Source organism: Chiloscyllium plagiosum, chromosome 3 (assembly GCF_004010195.1).
Source record: "Chiloscyllium plagiosum isolate BGI_BamShark_2017 chromosome 3, ASM401019v2, whole genome shotgun sequence".
Classification (NCBI taxonomy): domain Eukaryota; kingdom Metazoa; phylum Chordata; class Chondrichthyes; order Orectolobiformes; family Hemiscylliidae; genus Chiloscyllium; species Chiloscyllium plagiosum.
In genome coordinates, this window is record NC_057712.1 from 40,378,640 (window position 1) to 40,391,549 (window position 12,910).

Here is a 12,910-nt window from a genome sequence, read left to right on the forward strand (position 1 = left end):
GTGGTTGCAGGGGAAAGTGACGGGAGTGGAGGGTGGGTTGGTGGGGGATGTGGACCTGACGAGGGAGTCACGGAGGGAGTGGTCTTTTCGGAATGCTGATAGGGGAGGGGAGGGAAATATATCCTTGGTGGTGGGGTCCGTTTGGAGGTGGTGGAAATGACGACAGATGATACGATTTTTTGGAGTTAAAGATACTAGATACAACTCTCTGCTGTCACAAAAAAGTTTGAGTTCTCTCTCTGCTGCTAGATTAATGCTGCAGGTGTTCTTTCTCCTGCACTGGAGATAGCAAGGCAGGAAAATCTGTTTTGCTGAATTTGCCTTTTTTCAAGGCTGTGTTTATGGCATGCTGCTATATTGGAACAATTGATGAGTAATAGTTAACATATTACTTTGTTAAGTATTTGAATACAGTTATGCTGATTTTTCTTTTGTTTATATTCTAATTGTACTGTAGAATAAATTTTGTTTTGCTTAAAGCCTAGTCGCATCTGGAATAAAGTACTTTACACTTGCCCTTAAATAAGAGAAAAAGTTAGGGCCTCGGCTATTTCTTTGAAATGTTTTAAGGGGGTTTGGTCTGGTTCATAATACACCCAAGTTGTAAATGAATACAGACCGTTCCATTTACTCCACCTTCAAATGCTTACTTGAAAGATTTCAATTTGATGCATAGAAGAAAGGAGGTTGACTGCAGTTAATGACTGTCACTAGCATTTTGTTTTTTTTTCGCAAATCTCTTAGTTTCTCTAATACATAATCAGCAGGTGGTTAGGAGTTAACAATGTCAGCATGGACTGGAATCACAAAAAGGCCTTTTAGTGGCAGATCAGGCAAGTTTCCTTCCCTATGGTGCATTTAGCAGTTGTTACAAACTTAAAATAACACTGATGGATAGAAGATTGGCATGCAGGATGACCATTCTTCCAGGTGAAACAAGCATGGTGGCATGAAGGAAAACAAAGTGAAGGATTGAGTGTTAGAACCGATGTAAACAGACTAATGGGAATTACAGGGGTTTCAATACAACTATATATTAAAAAAAGTGAAAAAAAATAATGTAGGAAGGACAAGGGATGGAAAACAGAAACAGGAGGTGGCTATTCAGACTTTTAAGTGAGTTCCACCAATGTATTTGCTCAGAGCAGATCTTGTGTTAACTATCGCTACCATAGCTCCATACCTCTTCTTATTCAAGAAGAAAAATCCATCAATCTCAGTTCTGAAAAACTTACAGTTCACCCTCAAGCTAAGCCATGCATGTGTTAGTGAGCATGGGTGTGCAGTTTGTGTATACTGACATCAATTCCTGAACAGGCTAGCAATTTTAAACAGGTTATATATCCCTTTGTTCTGAACTTTCCAACACAATAATGGATTTGACTGATGACGAAAAACTAATGACGTTAATTATTATACCCTTTATCTTTTACATTTAGTGGTATAAAGATTAGTGTATGCAACCAGTGCTCAATTAAAGTCATGCATAAGATAAATCTATTTATAAATCAGCAGTCACTGACACATAAATCAACTTTTTTTTTCAAAAAGGAGAAGTATTACACACCCAGCAATTCCAGACGATCCTTGGCCATAATCAAGTTGGTTGTCATTTTGCTTTGTAGGCGCCTGGCTCGTTCAATCTGCTCACCTGGAAGGGAGATCATTGGATATTTAAAAGACAAAGCCAAACAAACATTGAGAATTACTGTCACATAACACTTAGGTACTTGTCAGTATACAATTAATATAGAACATATTCAGGATGCTCAAGGACCAAAGTTATCTACAACCTTAGGCAATTAGGAAACAGAGTGCAATTGAGAAATTAGCTAGCTCTGACAGGACATTATATTTTACTTAATATCCACAATGCTCAATAAGAACTGCTCCTACCACTTACATTTCTTTATTTTCAGTATCAGAAGCCCAAACCACCACATATCACTCCAAACTGCCTAATTAAAGTTGTGTAATTCCCAACTTTTTGTATTGTGTCTACAGACAAAAGCAGGAATTCAGTTTTCCTCAATCTCATCTACATTCCCACCTTTAACAATATGTGCATTTGTATGCTGCATATCTGCTTCTGTATTTCAATTGAAATTTTACTGTCAAAGAAATTTCCTTTAAACCTTATTCACTTACATTGTCTTCAAACCATCTGTGTTGGCTACATTCACCTCAGTTCCTGTGCCATAATAATCCCTTAATATGCATCCTTACCAAATGATTTTTGAAAAAAAAAGACATCAACATATGAACCACATTACCTTCACTCAGCTTCCTTAATAGTTCAAGCAATTATTTAAGCTTGATCAAATATAAATTTGTCTTAGAAATCCTAGAAATTTAACCATGATTAGCTTCCATCTCTTTAATTGTTTAGCAACTTCAATTCGTTGATTAATATCGGACGAAACACTAAAGGAGCCAGTAATTTTTAAAGTCTTATTTGTTTTGGAGAAGTCAGTCGCACTTGTTACTTTCTAGTCTTTAGCTATACTTTATCTGTTTTCCATTCTTAAAATTGCACAGACATTCATTTCCATGGAGTTTCCTGGATATAAAATCAAGTCTCAGTTATAGGTTAATCTGCTTCTTCAGAACCACTTCATGGAACAGTTACTTTTACTATCTAATTTAACAATGTATAAAGGATTAGAGCTAACTTCTTCACTATTCACAAGAAGTTCACTTCTTACTTCCCTCCCAGAGTGTCTTTTACACTAATATTCACATGCAAGAGTTGAAAGAATAACCTCTATTTTGTCCAAAGACGCGCAGGTTAGGTGGATTGGCCATGCTACAATCGCTCAGTGTTCAGGGATGTGCATGGTAGGTGGATTAGCCATGGGAAATGCAGTGTTACAGGGGTGCTCTTTGGAGGGTTTCAACACTGTGGGGATTCTATGATTTTGGAACTTTACTATCTTTAATAGTGCTATCTTATTTTGAGCTCCACAAACAATGAATGCTAAGCATATCATATTAGGATTAAATTAATAGTTAAATAATGCAAGCATACGGCAGCACGGTGACACAGTGGTTAGCACTGCTGCCTCACAGCGCTAGAGACCCGGGTTCAATTCCCGCTTCAGGCGACTGACTGTGTGGAGTTTGCACGTTCTCCCAGTGTCTGCGTGGGTTTCCTCCGGGTGCTCCGGTTTCCTCCCACAGTCCAAAGATGTGCAGATCAGGTGAATTGGCCATGCTAAATTGCCCGTAGTGTTACGTATATGGATAAATGTAGAGGTATGGGTGAGTTGCGCTTCGGCGGGGCGGTATGGACTTGTTGGGCCAAAGGGCCTGTTTCCACAAGGTAAGTAATCTAAATCTAAATCTAAATCTAAATCAATAGAGCAATCAAGCCCATTCTAGTAAAACATTGATCTTTAAATTATATATATTCATCAAATGATGATCCACAGACGGTGGAGTGAGTTCAAATATTCACAAACATATAGAGTCAGAGATTTAAAGCACAGAAACAGACCCTTCGGTCCAACCTGTCCATGCCAACCAGATATCCCAACCCAATCTAGTCCCTCATGCCAGCACCTGGCCCATACCCCTCCAAACCCTTCCTATTCATGTACCCATCCAAATGCCTCTTAAATATTGCAATTGTACCAGCCTCCACCACATCCTCTGGCAGCTCATTCCATACATGTACCACCCTCTGCGTGAAAAGGTTGCCTCTTAGGTCTCTTTTATATCTTTCCCCTCTCACCCTAAACCTATGCCCTCTAGTTCTGGACTCCCTGACGCCAGGGAAAAGACTTGGTCTCTTTATCCTATCCATGCCCCTCAATTATATGTGAAGAAAATTTTCATCTTCATACTAAGTTAGTAAATTTTTAATTCTAAAACTCTGACCCCTAGTTCTGGACTCCCATACATGGAAATCTCTTCAATCAAGTGTATCTGCAATTTTTTACATTTCAAACTCCAGGGAATATAGGCTCAGTGTTCAACTTTTCCAAAACAGTACAACTGCTCGGTAAACAACCCAACTCCATAACATGGTCTGATGCAATATTTTTAGTCTCAAGCCATTGAGACGCTGAGCTGAACACATTGGACAAAATGGTAGCAAGAACTGAAGATAAATCCTAACAGAACACTTGGGCGAAAGGATTGGATACTTTGAATGAAAAATAATTGGGACTGCACTCCAAACCGTAGGCATATGCTTAGGTTCAAAGAGCTAAACAGAAGTGTTTTGTAAAGCACACCATCATAGATAATGAGGGGCCAACCTATCTTTGGTGAAATATGTTTCATGTCAAGGTGTCTAACACATTAGAAGATCACTTTGCCCAACAATTGGTCCACCACTCATTCATTGCATCACTGTTCCCATGAATATTTGGGTGCAAACTAATCTCGGAAAATGTCAGAATATATTTATTCTGGGCACCCTACAAATTCTTGGTTCTGAGCAATTTCCACCTTTACACCCTATTCCTTCTCTAATGGCAATCCGAGCTATTAGGATAAATAGACAAAGTCTTTTCCCTGGGGTCGGAGTCCAGAACTAGAGGGCATAGGTTTAGGGTGAGAGGGGAAAGATATAAAAGAGACCTAAGGGGCAACTTTTTCACGCAGAGGGTGGTAGGTGTATGGAATGAGCTGCCAGAGAAAGTGGTGGAGACTGGTACAGTTGAACATTTAAAAGGCATTGCATGGGTATATGAATAGGAAGAGTTTGGAGGGATATGGGCCGGGTGCTGGCAGGTGGGATTAGATTGGGTTGGGATATCTGATCGGCTTGGACGGGTTGGACCGAAGAGTCTGTTTCCATGCTGTACATCTCTAGGACTCGATTACTTCATTACCTTTCACTATGGATTGCCCATCATTGGTTTTTGTTTAAACAGTCAGTATCTTTTTCTTTAAAAAAATTTAATGGAGCCTTATACCATTAGTTATTTCAAGAATTAGTACACACACACACACACACACACACTGATTAACAATAGTTCAAACATTGGATATATAATTTGTGAAGAACTTACCATCCAAACTGTCAATTGACTGACTGCACTGAGTGGTAACTTCAAACACTGATGTTTACATTTGCAAGGACATTCATGACTTTCTCCAGAGGTCCCCAGCATCACAGCTACCAGTTTTTCAGACAATTTGATTCACTCAGCATGATATCAAGAAATGCTTGGAGGCTCTAGATGCTGCAACTGCTATGCATCATGAAAATAGTTCAGACGTTGCCACAACCTAGGCACATTGTGTACAGCTGCAACACTCATCTATCCAGTGTAAAATTGCTCAGGTATGTTCTGTACATAAAAAAGCAGGACAAATCCAACCCAGTCAGTTACTGCCCTATCAAACTAATCTTGATCAATACAGTGACAGAAGACATCTTCAACAGTGCTATCAAGTAGTACCTATTCAGCAAGAACTTGCTTACTGACTTCCAGTTTGGGTTAGACCAGAACCACTCAGCCTTATAACCTCATTATCGTCTTGGTTCAAACACGGACAATAGCAGAATTCCCAAGGTGAGGTTTCAGTGACAGCCCTTGACATCAAGGCTATGTTCGACAGTGTGGGGCATCGAGGAGCCCTAGCAAAACTGGAATCAATGGAAATAAAGGGGGAAAAACTCTCTGCTAGCTGTCGTTATACCTAGCACATGAAAGATGGTTGTAGTTGTTGGAGGTCAATCATCTCCGCGGAAGTTCCTCTGGATAGTTTCCTAAGCCGAACACGCCCCGGCTACTTCATCAAATCTTCCCCACTTCTGACCTTTATGATGGAGGGATGTTCACTAACGATTGCACGACATTTAGCACTATTTGTGACCAGTCAGGTACTGAAGCAGTCCATGTCCAAATGCAACAAGACCTGGTTGGTATCCAGGCTTAAACTGAAGAGTGGCAAGTGACATTGGCACTACACAAATGCCATCTCCAATAGAGAACAAGTTAAACATTGTCCCTTAACATTCAATGGTATTACCATCAACGTCCTGGGGTTAGTGACCAGAAACTGAACTGGACACACCATATTACATTACAAAGAAGCTCCCAATCCGTAGCAACCCAACCCTGACTCCCCAAAGCCTATCCATCATCTATAAAGGCAAAAGTCAGGCGTGTGATGGAATACTTCCCACTGCCTGGATGAGTGCAGCTACATCAACACTAACTGGACAACATCCAGGACAAAGCAGTGCTTGATTAGCACAACATTCGCCCCCTCCACTACTGACGTTCAATAGCAGCAGTGTGCACCACCTATAAAATGCACTGCAGAGATTCATCAATGCTCCTTAGATAGCATTTTCCAAACACCAACTACTCAGATCTAGAAGGACAAGGGCAGCAGATAAATGGGGGCATTACCACATACAAGTCCTGTCTTGTAAATACCTCATTATTCTTTCAATGTTGTTGGGACAAAATTCTAGAATTCCCTCCCTCATGGCTGAAAAGGTTTTTTAAATTTTTTTCAAAAGGAAAACACCCGAGTGGCCAGTGACAAGTAGTGCCCTTCACATCAAAGGGTAATGCTCACACTCCTGCTTATTTTGTTATATATATAAATTCCCACACTACCGCCTAACTGCGGTAGTGCTTATTTTTTCCCCAGCACCCATGGTGTGTGTGTGCAGGTGTGAGACAGTGAGAGACACACAAGGCGTACGAATCTTTATTCAATTTGCACCACCAGGAAGATAGGAAAACACCCGAGTGGCCAGTGACAAGCAGTGCCCTTCACAAAAGGGCAATGCTATGTGAACAAACAGTGAAGGGGAGGGCAAGGACTAAATCAAAATAGAGTTGCAGGGGGAAATAATGCACTCCACTCCCTGAACAACTCCAGGGTGTTGGTGGACATAGTGTGCTCCTTCTCCAAGGACACCTGGGCTCTAACATAACCGCGGAAGAGGGGCAGGCAGTCGGCCCTAACGACCCCCTCCACGGCCCGCTGCCTGGACCTGTTTATGGCCAGTTTGGCCAGGCCCAGGAGCAGATCCACGAGGTCTTCAGACCTGCCTTCCCTCCTCCATACCAGTGGCCGAAGATCAGGAGCATGGGACTGAAGTGCAACCAAAAGCAGAGGAGGAGGTTTTTAAGAAAATCAAAAAGGGAGTGCAAACGCCCACACCCAATATCCACGGACTCCACAGCGCCACAGAACAAACAGTTGGGCTGGGAGTCCGTGAACCACCGCAATCTGCGGTTGCAGGGGACTGCTGCACGCAGCACCCTCCACCCCAGATCCCCGAGAGAACGGGGGAGGACTCCCGCGTAGAGAGCCCTCCACTGGGGATCCCCACCGCCCGGTGGCAAATGGGCACGCCAAGGCATGTTCAGGCGGTGGATGAGGGAGAAGAGGTGGACGGTGTGCAGCAGCAGTCTATACAGAGCCTGCCTTTTTACTCCCTGAAAGGGAACAAAATTAAAATTCCGGAGGTGGCTCAGGTTGTGGGGCACGAGCTCCCGCGGGAAGTACGGGACCTTGGGGCCAATGTGAAATTCCGTCCGGGCTGGGGTGAGCGCAGACGGGATCCCACCACACACCTGAGCGTTCTCCAACTGGTGCACTACGTCAGGTCCGAGCACCTCCGTTTTAAGGCGTCGGATGGCGACGTACTGGACGCTCGCTATGTCCTGCGGCAGGGTCCAGCCCAGGCCCCCGGCACCCAGCACATCCCCGACCCTGGTCACCCTCGCCGCCACGGCCCTCCCCTCCGACAGCCACTCGAACCCGCGAGTACGGAGGTGCGGATTCCTGAGCAATGGCTCCCTGACGACAACTGCTACTCCTGCCCGAGGGTAGGCGCGACGCAATTCGACCATGTTGCAGACAGTGATCAGGTCCTGGAAAAAGACAGGCAGCGTCTTGAGGGCGACCTCCAAACCGTCACGGTCGACGAACAGGAGCTGCGTGTCGTAGTTGAGGTTGCGCACCTGACGGAAAGGTTTTTTTTTTTTAAAAACTGCTGCTGCGGAAGTTCTAAACTTGCCAACAAAGGAATACCAGCTAATAAGGAACGAGGACCTATTGAAATTGCATTGTAAATAAATGTGGAATCTCTGGAGATTAAGGCTGTATTTGTGTACCAGCTATTATAAATGGAAAAATAGCATATTATAATGAAGTGTGTCAATTAGATTCTAGATTAGATTAGATTACTTACAGTATGGAAACAGGCCCTTCGCCCCAACAAGTCCACACCGACCCTCCGAAGAGCAACCCACCCAGACACATTCCCCTACATTTACCCCTTACCTAACACTACGAGCAATTTACCATGGCCAATTCACCTGACCTGCACATTTTTGGACTGTGGGAGGAAACTGGAGCACCCGGAGGAAACCCACGCAAACACTGGGAGAATGTGCAAACTCCACACAGACAGTTGCCCGAGGCGGGAATTGAACCCAGGTCTCTGGCACCGTGAGGCAGCAGTGCTAACTACTGTGCCACCGTTCAAATTAAATCGGAGATTGAGATCAGAGATTCAGTACAAAAGGTAGCAACTGCCATGTTAAAGTCTTCAAGCTTTGTTCATATATGATGTAAATGCATGAGCTCACCAGTCTGTAGAAAACATGACTATGATAGGTTTAGGGTGAGTGGGGAAAGATATAAAAGAGACCTAAGGGGCAACATTTTCACGCAGAGGGTGGTACGTGTATGGAATGAGCTGCCAGAGGATGTGGTGGAGGCTGGTACAATTACAACATTTAAGAGGCATTTGGAGGGGTATATGAATAGGAAGGGTTTGGAGGGATATGGGCCGGGTGCTGGCAGGTGGGATTAGATTGGGTTGGGATCTGGTCAGCATGGACGGGTTGGACCGAAGAGTCTGTTTCCATGCTGTACATCTCTAGACTATGATGATGACATTTTGCACAAAAGTTTGTCAGGTATTTTGAAAACAAAAATTGGTACAAAATAACAGGCATATAAGTACTGTGGTGCCTGCTAAGTTAACTTAAAGCCGAAGGAAAGTATTAAACGGCACTAATCAATTTTTCTAATTCGATTTTGGTGTGAGGCTAATACCATGTATGATGAAATGATACTTTCCACACTTGTAATAACCTGACTGTATCACTCAATTGAGTTCACAAAAATGTAAAAAGGAGTCCCAAAAACCAAATATTAGCCCTTATAAAAATGCTTTGTTTCTCTATTCATGGGGTCAAAATTGAAGGGGGATGTCATGGAGTATCCGAAGTTGAAGGAAATTAGAAATGGTAAGAGCAAAGCCCTTTGGAATTTGTAAACAAGGATGTGAATTTTAAAAGATGCTCTGATCAACCATTTATAGTCAGCAGGTTTAGGGTGGAGATTTAGGACAAAAGCAAAGTTTTGGATGATCACAAGTGTACAAAGGCCTGCCATGGACAATGCTGCCCATGTAAAAATAGGGAATGTTAGTAATGAAGCAGATTGTGAAACTGAAAGTTCAATCCAAGGTCAAATTGACAACAACTGAAGCTGAGCCAATGTGAGGATTGGAGTCAGCAGTTACAGGTTAGAATTTGAGAGAGATCAAAGGCAATGGCTTTAGTTTTCCCAACATTTGGTTATAAGTAAATGTCTGTCATTGCAGTACTGTAGGTCAGTAAGACAAACCGTTTGACAATTTAGTCACATCTGGACGTCAGCTGGTAGATGTGGATGCCAAGTGTTTTCACATGATATTGAGAGAAAGGGAAATAGATTACCAAAGTCATCTACTTGCTCCTCCTACTTGCTCTTGGAGGCAAGGACAGAGCAAATGGAAAGAGTTCTGCAAATACAGAACCAAGAAACCAAGAGTTAGCTTTCCATTCCAAGATTCTATCCAGTACTGTTGAATAGTTTTGCTAGATGAGAGGGTTTGTGGTCCAGACAAATTTAGTGGTCAGCAATTAAACCAGATGTCCATTAACATTTGTGCCTGAGATATGAGATTTAAAAAAAGACATGAGGGTTTTTTAAACTAGAGGGTGGTTTGCGTGTGGAATGAACTTCCAAAGGAAGTTATAACATTTAATAGACATTTAGATATGTACATGAATAAGAAAAGGTTTGGAGGGATATGGGTCAGGAAACTGCAGGTGGGACTAGTTTAGCTTGTGATTATGTTCAACTTGGACTGGTTAGACTGAAGGGTCTCTTTCCATGCTGTATGACTATGACTCTGAGATAGTACAAGATAAATGAGCAGCTTGAGAAAGAGTAAAGGCTTCAAATAATGATTAGGCAAGGTGGAGAATGATGACATGGCTGGCAGATCATTAGCTCCAAAAAGTGTCATGGTAAGTAACTTGTAAATAGGAGCTGCTGTAAGCCATTTGCAGCGGAGTCTGTCCTATCATTGAGCACGATCATGGTCAGACTTCAATCTTCACTTCACCAATCTACCCTATCCTGATATCTCTCAATTCCTTCAATATCTAAAAACTTAGCAATCTCATTCTTGACATGCTTAAATAAAAGAGCATTCACAGTTTTCTGGGATCAAGAATTTCAAAGATCCACAACCGGAGAGAAGTAATAGCACTTCATTGCAGTCCTAAACTCCTCAGTGAGGGGAAAGTCCTTCCAGCATTTACTCTGTCAAGCCTCCGTGTGGTCTCACTAAGACTCTATACACTTCCAGTTAGTCTTTTTCACAATCATGGTCTAACCTTTCAAACTAAAAAAGTTTAACACTCCTTCTACTTCCCCTGTTGGTTGCAGTACCTGCAGGTTAACTTGGAAAAGGACACTAGTCCTTCTCATTGCCAATATTTCCCAGGTAGTCACTACTTAAGGTTATTATTCCGTATTACTGTGCTGCCCCCCCAAAAGCAGTTACCTTTACACTTTCCAATGTCATATTTCATCTACTATGCTAGACAGTATAGATTTGAAATTAAATGAGGAAGTGTTTTCAGAAATCAATGCAATGGTGGTGGTGGGGATGGGCAGCTTGAACCTTTAATGGAACTTGAGAATGGACAGGCAAGCTTTGGTCAAATTGAAACTTGACTGGAGTTGGATTTCAGAAAGCCAGATCAGACATCAATGGGCAAGCAGAGCTGAAGATCAAAGACAGACAAGGGTTACAGTTCTGGAAATCAATCTCAGACGAATGTCAGACACATCTTGAAAATAGTGTAGAATACAAAAATATGAATTAGGTCAGGAGTAGGCCCTCAAGCCAGTTGTTGTTCAATAAGATCCTGGCTGATTGGAGTTGAAGCCACAGTCCACTTTATTATCTAGCCCCAACAACCACAGTCTCTTGATTCATAAGAGAATCCATGTACATTTACCTTGACGTTGAGCAATTCTGCCTCCACTGTTCTCTACTTCCACTATTCTCTGTGGAGGAGTTCCAAAGACTCTCCACTTTTAAAGAGAAAGTAAATCTCATCACCATCTTCAACGCAAGAGAGTGTGTGAGACTGCTTAACAGCTTAGAAATAGCAATGAAAATTGAATTTACAAGATGCCACAAATGACAGAATGCAGGGTTCCCAACAGGTCATAGAATCAAAAGAAGATCACAAACATAGGCAGGGACAACCAGAGGGGGATATGAGATGAGAATCAATTTTAAAATCAAAGCATTGCCGGTCTGGGACCCAACATAAATCAGTGGGTGAAAGAACAAAAGGCAAGTTGGGATACAGCAGGGAACTTCAGAGGAATTCATATTTACGAAGAGTCAGCCAGGTGAGCACCAAAACAGTCACGAGTGGTATGGGTAAGGTATTAACTTGCACTAAACTGAGGCAAAGACAGAATGCTATTGATCCCTATCAGCTTCATTCTGATGGCAAGAAAATTTGGTCAGAGGCTCAGTTCAAGGTTGAATAGAATGCTGGTGTTGCAAACAGTTTGCCTGAAGCAACAACAAGTGGCAAGGGACCAGACTGTTTTCAGAAGGTGCTGAGACAATGCCTTGCATCTTCCAAATATGTAGTTGAAAAAACATCCATCTCACTCAGAATTGGATGTTAGGAAGTAGCATAACAAATCAGTTACAGCGCATGTGTCAAGATTGCTTGGTTACAATCTTATTCATGTGGAAACTGACATTGTATTCTCAGATGAAAGGTTGGGGGGTGGGCGGTGGCAGAGAAACACATGAGGAATAGGAGGCATTGATGAAGATCTTGGAGGATCCAGTGGTAATGGGTCTGAAATGGAAGGAAATGACTGATTATATTTCAATAGTGCTTCTTGGCTGCGGAGTGCTGAAGGGTACCTTAACAGTGACTTTCACCATGCAAGTACAACATCAGTTTCCTCAGGGCAAATATTTCATTATGGACTCGGGTGGAAAAACAAAACTTACAATGACCGTTATCCTTTTGATAAAGTTAGGAACAGAAGTCAGCCATTCAGCCCCTTTAACTCCAGTTTGTTTCAAGAGTAGTTTGGTTTTTCCACCCGGGTCCATAATGAAATATTTGCCCTGGGGAAACTGTTGTACTTGCATGGTGAAAGTCACTGTTAAGGTACCCTTCAGCACTCCGCAGCCAAGAAGCACTATTGAAATATAATCAGTCATTTCCTTCCACTTCAGACCCATTACCACTGGATCCTCCAAGATCTTCATCAATGCCTCCTATTCCTCATGTGTTTCTCTGCCACCTCCCCCCCCTCCAACCTTTTCATCTGAGAATACAGTGTCAGTTTCCACATGAATAAGATTGTAACCAAGCAATCTTGACACATACACTACAAATCAGTTACAGCGCATTATTAGATAAAGGAATTAAAGGTTGTTGGAATAGATTGACTGACTGGTTTGTTTTGAATCTCTTGTTTCAATCAAAAGATCATGATTGAATTTAATTCCTTTATCTAATAATACACTACATGTGCCTTCAAAACATTCAATGCGATCCTTCCCACCATCTTGTAAGACAGAGTTCCAAAG

At 42.3% G+C, this 12,910-nt stretch overlaps 1 protein-coding gene across 2 annotated transcripts in view; it reads right to left on the reverse strand.

Moving 5' to 3' along the window:
* The window catches only part of spast (spastin), an 82,723-nt gene that overhangs the window by 52,363 nt on the left and 17,450 nt on the right, over nucleotides 1-12,910 (reverse strand). For both annotated transcript variants that reach the window (XM_043680713.1, XM_043680722.1), the window contains exon 3: nucleotides 1,568-1,651. In XM_043680713.1, the coding sequence (XP_043536648.1) occupies nucleotides 1,568-1,651 (84 nt within the window). The remainder of the gene's footprint in view (nucleotides 1-1,567; nucleotides 1,652-12,910) is intronic.